At 31.3% G+C, this 7,960-nt stretch overlaps 1 protein-coding gene across 1 annotated transcript; it reads left to right on the forward strand.

Moving 5' to 3' along the window:
- Positions 1-1,998: 1,998 nt before the first annotated feature.
- Positions 1,999-7,060, forward strand: LOC129292302 (heat shock cognate 70 kDa protein-like). The gene is made up of 2 exons (XM_054929880.1): positions 1,999-2,212; positions 5,403-7,060. Exons 1-2 carry the CDS (start codon positions 1,999-2,001, stop codon positions 7,058-7,060), a joined length of 1,872 nt encoding a protein of 623 aa, XP_054785855.1.
- Positions 7,061-7,960: the final 900 nt, after the last annotated feature.

Consider the following 7,960-nt stretch of genomic DNA (forward strand, 5'->3'; position numbering starts at 1 on the left):
AAAAAAAAAGTATATATGCTGATCCTCACTATAATTTCTTGAGAATTGGTCTCCCTATCTTCCGTTCTTGATGTTCTCCCACTAAAATAAATCTATCTTTTGTTTAACAAGAGAACCTGTACCTTGTGGCGTGGAAAATAAGTAGTCATCACTTGGGTTCATATTGGTGTTACTTTTGAAAGAGGATTAAAGAAAAAAAAAATATGCTGAAAATAATATTTTTCCTCTCTACTTTGTGACTCATGAGAATTTGTCACCACATCATCTTCCCTAATGACTTTATTCTCCCAATGAAATCAATTAGTCGTCTGATAAGAGAATATGTACCTTGTCGAATGTACAATAAGAAGCTATTTATTATTTTTTATGATTAATATAATTAAATATATTAAAATCTTATCGAATATCACAAACGCATATATATAGATATTAGGGACTTTTTTGATGTTGTTGTTGATTAATTAAACATATTAATTTATTAAGTTAAGCAGACCTAGCTAGTATACTTGTGTGTAGTTGAGATAAATAACACTGTTCATAGTTCATAATTTAACTTGAGAAAACATATTATTTTTCAGGACACCAAATCATCTTAAAAAATGTTTATAAAATGGGAGAGAGGGAGTGCATATTTTGAATTGTTTTCTTTCAAGCTTATACCCCTAATCCTTTTTTCTTCTCAACAACTGCACAAAACTCAATTTATAAAAGACTCAAATTAAAGAAGTTTAAAACAAAAAATCTCATGGTGTAATATAAGTGATGAGTGGTCCATCTATTTATATATATACTAAATAAAGTCAAGGTGTTAAAATATAAATATTAATTTAACCATTTTTTAATTACCAAAAAATGTAACGCTTTTTACCCAAAAAAACAAAACAAATGTATTGGTTTATTTTCTTCATATAAATTATAAAAATTATTTAAATACCCCACCTATAATAGTAAAACATACTAAAATTTTTTAATACAAAAAAACATAATAAGAAATACTTTATTTTTTTAATGTGTGATATTTATTTGTTCCATTCCCTTGACATTATTTACTAGCACATAGTAACTTTTTTTTGCTTTTGATATTCTACTAACATATAACTTTACTTTTGACGATTATATGATGAGTTAAATCTATTATATGTTAAGTCATTATTATAATCTGTAAAATCAATTACATTACTTATTAAAAACTTTAATATTTTCTTGTTATTTTTGAGAACTAAAACCAAAAAGAGGTAATTAAATTATTAATATTGTCTAACAAATTTATCAATTTACTTTTATTAAATACATCATCTTTAAAAACATTTTTCTTTCTGATAGCTTTTTACTCTTCACTAGTAAAAAAATGTAAAATGATTCTACCAAAAAAAAAAAGAAAAAATGATAAAGTTAAAAAAATGTAAAAAGGATAAATTGACTTGTAAAAAGGATAATAAATTTATTTTGTAAGATGACTTATATATAATACCAGGGAGTTTGTCACATAAATATGGTAAACAGAGCAAAGAAAATATTTAACACTTAGTAGATTACTAACATTTTGAGTATCCCAAATCTTGTTGAATGCATCATTTTTTTTTATTACTCATAAATATCCTTCTAATGGAAGCAAGGAGACAATGTTATCCAATACACATTAACTGTAGGCACTTTTTCAACAAAGATTCAAATTTTAATTCAGCACATTACAGTGTACTAATTTTTTTTACTAGATCCAACCCGACCTCGAACCCGTTGGTAGAATGTATATTAATGCGGTTAATTCTTGATTTGTCTAGGGACGAGCTCGCAGCGTCACTCCTTTCTCCACCTATCTAACTTTTAACTTTGCCGCAGCTTTGATACCCACGTCCCTGTGTATCTGCGATTTATATATGCACACAGAACTGAACAGGCAAAAAAGTTAAGAGAGTCTCTCAAAACATCTGGCCGAGACCTTTTCTTCTGGGTCTGAGATACATCCAAAACTCCGGTGATCTCTTGAAAGAGAAGAGAATGAGTGAGAAATCACAGAAACTAGCCATTGGAATAGATCTTGGAACCACCTACTCGTGCGTTGCAGTATGGAGACACAATCAGGTGGAGATCATCATCAATGACCAAGGCAACAGAACAACGTCGTCTTATGTTGCCTTCACTAATGCTCAAAGAATGGTCGGTGATTCTGCCAAGAACCAAGCTGCACTTAATCCTGCTAATACTGTCTTTGGTAATGTTGCCTTCTTATTTTCTTTTTTTGATCTGTTGACTAATTACCGCTCCAGACTTAGTAAAGCAGATATGATAATCAAAGTTTTTATATATATATATATATATCACTAACCATAATATAAATATTTCAACACATGTATTTATATTTAATTTTACAAATATATAACATGAATAAATATGTGCTTTCATTTTTTAAATTTTATTCATTGATTTTTCATGGTATAAACATGATTAATTATTGTGTTTATCATAAACTTTTTAACAATTTTCTTTTCAATATAAATTATCATTAAATTAGTAAAAATTTTATTTTCTCAAAAAACATGGAATGATTTAAATACATTCTTGAGATTAAAAATTTTGCTCAATCTAAGAAACTATATTACTTATTTACTATTTAATTCTTTCAATGAATAATTGTAATAAATAAATATATCAACATGTTAATGAGTTCAAACACAACCTTTTAGCTTTTGAATAAGTGATTTTATGATAGATATTAACCATATAGCATTTAATAAGTCTCAAGATTTTTGTTATAATGTTTGACAAAATTTATTAATAATAATAATTATAATTTCTTTTATCAAATATAAAATAAAAGCACAATTAAATGGCATCAATGCCTTAAAAGTATGCATAGCATACAAGGTAATGAAACAGTAGCACTATATATATATATATATATATAAAAGATTACATATAAAATTAAAATGAGAATTCCGTATAATATTTCAAAACTTTTATAATGTATTAATTTAAGTGGTCAAAAATATCTTATTTGTAAAAAAATTAAAAAGTTAGTCACTACTTCCACCCCTGCCCTTACTATATATAATTTAAATGGAAAAAAATGGAATAAATTTATTTGATAACATTTTTCATAATTTTTTAATTTTCTCTCTCTATCTCTCACAAATTCTCTAAGAACCTTACTATTATATAAGTTATTCATCAAATAAGGTTGCACTTACAATTTTGGACTGAGGCTGGCCATAAAAGAACGAACTCTTAGAATTAAAAAGTTATGAGATTGAAAGGCTCTGCAACGAAGCAAGTAGTTAGGATTTTGATTCACTTCTGGATCAAGTACTTCCATAACTTCAGGCTCAACGATTTCAAAGTCCTACGAGTCAAACTGCCATCAGGCTACCGGTTTGGTTAGTATGAAAAAACCATTTGGGAGGTTAGGATGGTTTAGACCGGCCTTTAGACTGGAAACCAGGGTCAAGTTGTGAACCGGGCGATTCAAAATGTCCCCCCATTTCCCTCTTTTAACACCAAGATTTTGATATTTCACACTTACGAAGGAGCTGTTTTCTCTCCATGCGTGTGACATCAAGTCACCAACTATCTTATATGGCTATAGCCAGTGGCGGACCGAAGACCTTAACCCAGTGGGGGCAATATTTAATAGGCTTGTATTAAAAAAAGTAATACTAATATTATAATAATATATTTAAATGTTTTATCAAATTTTTGATAGAAAAAGGTGCCTATAATAATGTTTCAAATATGATTATTTTCAATAAAAAAAATACAATGCATGAGTAATAAAAAAAACATATCTTATAAAAAATTATATTTTCCATTAATAAATAAATAAATTTATAATCTTACAGTACTAAATAATTTTTACCAACTTTTAACTAATTACAAACAATTAAATAATCGTATAATTAACCTCATGCTTATTCCATTCGGTTCATGCTATAGCGTATTAGTAATTATTTTATGATTCTCAAAATGATTAGTTAAAATTTTAATCTCTTAAAAAATCATATATCTTTTTAATTATAATTTCATTAAATATTTTATAGAAGTACTTTAATAATGATAATTGAAATTTTAATAGATCATTTTTCAAAATAAATAAAAATATGAAGATATAGTTGAAAAAAAAAACTATTAAATATCCTATATTTAAGGCAAACATGACTTATAAAAAAATGCCTACTAATAAAACTCCACCCCACTGATTACACCATCTTTTCATGTTTTTTTTATTAAAAAAAAGTCCCCTCTTTATTTTGCCCCACTCTTGCACGCAATCGCCCACACACCCAAACTATTCCACTATTCTTCTTCTTCCTATCACTGTTCTTTTTCTTCTATCGAACATCGTCTCTCATTTTCCGGCATGCAAACTTAATTTGAAACCCACTATTGAAATATAAAACTTTCATAAGATTCTCTAATGCTTCATCCATTATCTCCCATTTTCGAATCCATCTCCCCATTTTGTTTCTTCAATCTTGCTCACGGGGTTCAAGTTTTGCAGATGAGAGGGGGCATCATGTAAACTTATCACACGTTAACATGGTAATTTCAAAAATTATATGCCCCCCCCCTCATTTGAACGTAGGTCTGCCTCTGGCTATAGCCTCTAACAAGAAAGAAGAATTAGAAGACGGCGAAGAAGGAGAAGAAACTCTCTTGCGTGTTGTGTCTCTGGTTTCTGTGTCCTCGCTCGCCAATCGTCTAGACTCTTGCGTGCGCCTGTACAGTGGTTGAATGGTGCTGAAGCTTTGCTTATTTTCATCCATAACATATCAGGTGGGGGGGGGGAATAGAGATGTTTTTGACTTTTGAGCAGATGAAGATGGAAAACGCAAAGGGAGGACATAACGTGTGGACTGTGGAGGGAGAGCGGAGGAACAAGTGAAGCATCTACTGAAGGAGTGAAATGTTCAAAACAAATAATAAAATATTTAAAATAGTAAATGGAAAAAACTAGAGATCAGATCAATGACGCCGCCGCATCAATTTCTTTTACTAACTTTCTTGCACTCGGTTTTTACTTTGGGAAGAACAAAATAAATGACTATTATATGCATTATATCTTATTTTAGTATATTTATAAAAATATTTTTCATTTTTAGTTTTAAATATGTTTTGATTTTTTTATCTTTATTCATTTAAAAATTTGTTATTAAATTATTTGAATCTTTGTATTTTATTATTAATTTTTATTTAATTATTATGTTAGCAATTCAACTATTGGTCCAACTGATTAGAGTATGCAAATTATAAATGGCTAATCTTTTCAGTTTAATGTCCAGTACAGCTTTTAAGACACTGAAGAGGCATTTTCTGGTTCTTCAAAATCATTTTTTTAGAGTATGGCGTCTTGCACATATGGTTTATCTTGTTATTTATTTTTAATCCCGATCGTTAGTGTTTTGCAGATGTGAAGAGGTTAATAGGGAGGAGATTCACTGACCCCCATGTTCAGAGTGATATGAAGCTTTGGCCATTTAAGATCATTGGTGGTGAGAATGATAAGCCCAAAATAGTTGTAAATTTTAAATCTCAAGAGAGACACTTTGTACCGGAAGAAATTACATCTATGCTGTTAGCAAAGATGTGTGATATTGCTGAGGCATATCTTGGGTCAACAGTTAAAGATGCAGTTGTTACTGTGCCAGCTTATTTCAATGACTCTCAACGCCAAGCAACTAAAGATGCGGGCAAAATTGCTGGTCTTACTGTTTTGCGAATAATAAATGAACCCACTGCTGCAGCAATTGCATACGCTCTTCTTGACAAGAAAGATAGCTCTGATGAGGAGAGGAACAGTTTTATCTTTGATCTTGGTGGTGGTACCTTTGATGTGTCTCTTTTAACAATAAAAAGGGGTGACTTCAAAGTTAAAGCTGTTGATGGCGACCCACACCTTGGAGGAGAGGACTTTGACAACCGAATGGTGAAATTCTTTGTAAAGGAGTTCAAGAGAAAGCATCATAAGGACATTAGTGAGAGTCCAAAGGCCCTTAGGAGGTTGAGAACTGCGTGTGAGAGGGCAAAACGAATACTCTCATCCCCATCCATTGTTGAGACAACCATTGACGTTGATGCTTTATATGAGGGCATTGACTTTTCTTCAACAATAACTCGCGCTGTGTTTGAGGAAATGAACAAAGACCTCTTCAAAACTTGTATGGAAATTGTAGAGAAGTGTCTTTTACATGCTAAGATGGACAAGAGCAGTATTGATGAGGTTGTACTCATTGGTGGGTCTACAAGAATTCCGAAAATACAACAGCTGTTACAGAACTTCTTTAACGGAAAGGATCTATACAGGAGCATCAACCCTGATGAGGCTGTTGCTTATGGTGCTGCTGTTCAAGCTGCTATCTTAAGTGGGCAAGCAAGTGAACATTTTCCAAATTTTGTTGTGAGGGATGTCACCCCATTGTCTTTAGGGATTCAGGTAGCAGGTGGTCTCATGCATGTGGTAATTCCGAGGAACACTGAAATTCCTACGACGATGTCGATTGATAAGAGACTCACCACTATGATTGACAACCAAACAACAATTCCTATCAGAATTTTTGAGGGTGAGAGAACAATGGCCAATGATAACAACTTACTTGATACGTTTTACATTACCATTCCCCCTGAACAAAAGCTTGTACCTAGGTTCAATGTGTGCTTCTCAATTGATAATAGTGGCATCTTAAGCGTATCTGCCGAGGAAACTAGAACAGGGAACAAGAACAAGGTAACAGTAACTAGTGAAAAAAGAAGACTATCAAAGGAGGAAATTGAAAGGATGGTTCAAGAAGCTGAGCAATTCAAGGCTGATGATGAGAGTTACAAGAAGAGAGTTGAAGCAAAGAATAATGCTTTGGAGAACTATATCAACAACGTCCAGACTGCTATAAATGATGATGAGGACGTCGGCTCAGGGCTTTCCCCAAAAGGCGAGGAGGTCATTGAAAGGGCTTTACATCGGGTCAATGTTGAGCAGGTTGCTGAAGTTGATGAGTCTAAGCATGAGATGAGAAAGCTCGAGAGCATCTTTAATTCCATTATGATGAAAATTAAAGGAGCTAAGGTTTGAATGATGATTGGAGTAATGAGAAACAAAAAACGAAATCTAGAGCTAATACTACAGCAAATCTTAACATGTGATAGCCGCAGCAGATTCTGGTGATGGTAGTGTTGGTTTATGCTTTTTGAGTCATTGTCATCTGCATAGTTATGGTAAGCTTATTATTTCCGTCTTGTGTTTTTCTTAAAAATGTGTGCTTGAGACATTCTGTGGCTTTAATTTGGTGCTGGACATCACACAAAAACTGATATGCTTATGGATGGCCTTTCAATGGCTTGATCTCGTGTGGGAGATATGTTGAATTGAGGAGTGCTAAGAGCCATTTGCTTCAGCTAGGATTTAGATAATTGTAATGAAAAATCCTATCATATATATCCGACGACTTAGATAATGGTGTGCCTTTGATTTATTGGGCTTGATATTACGTGGTAAATCGAATGTATAAGTATTTTTTTTAAACTAAAACCGCCCAACACTTTATTACTTCGGGTAAACAAGTTTAATTTGCCTGTCACATTTGTATCAATAAAATTAAAGTGTGTCTTATATTATAGATAATATTTTATATTGGATATAAACTTGCCCCTAAACTTAATTATAAAACTGCACATGTACTTGTCAACATCTCTTACATCAATATCAATTGATGTAAAACAATTTAACTTTTAATCCTTAATTTTTTTTTTCAATTATTGATTTAGTCTTAAAATCTTAACCCAGTACAATTTAATTCTTCTAGTTAATTGAGTTAAGGATTTATACTTGACAAAAAAAAAAGTAAAGAATTATAGGCAATGAGTTGCACTGAGTTAAAAAATTATAAAGATGGAATTATTTTAAGTTGAAGTTTAAAAATTCAACCAATAATCAAAGAATATAGTTAGAGACTAAATTAGTATAGAAGCTAAA

This window comes from Prosopis cineraria, unplaced genomic scaffold, assembly GCF_029017545.1.
Source record: "Prosopis cineraria cultivar Desert tree isolate PC_DT_omini unplaced genomic scaffold, ASM2901754v1 PC14, whole genome shotgun sequence".
Lineage (NCBI taxonomy): Eukaryota > Viridiplantae > Streptophyta > Magnoliopsida > Fabales > Fabaceae > Prosopis > Prosopis cineraria.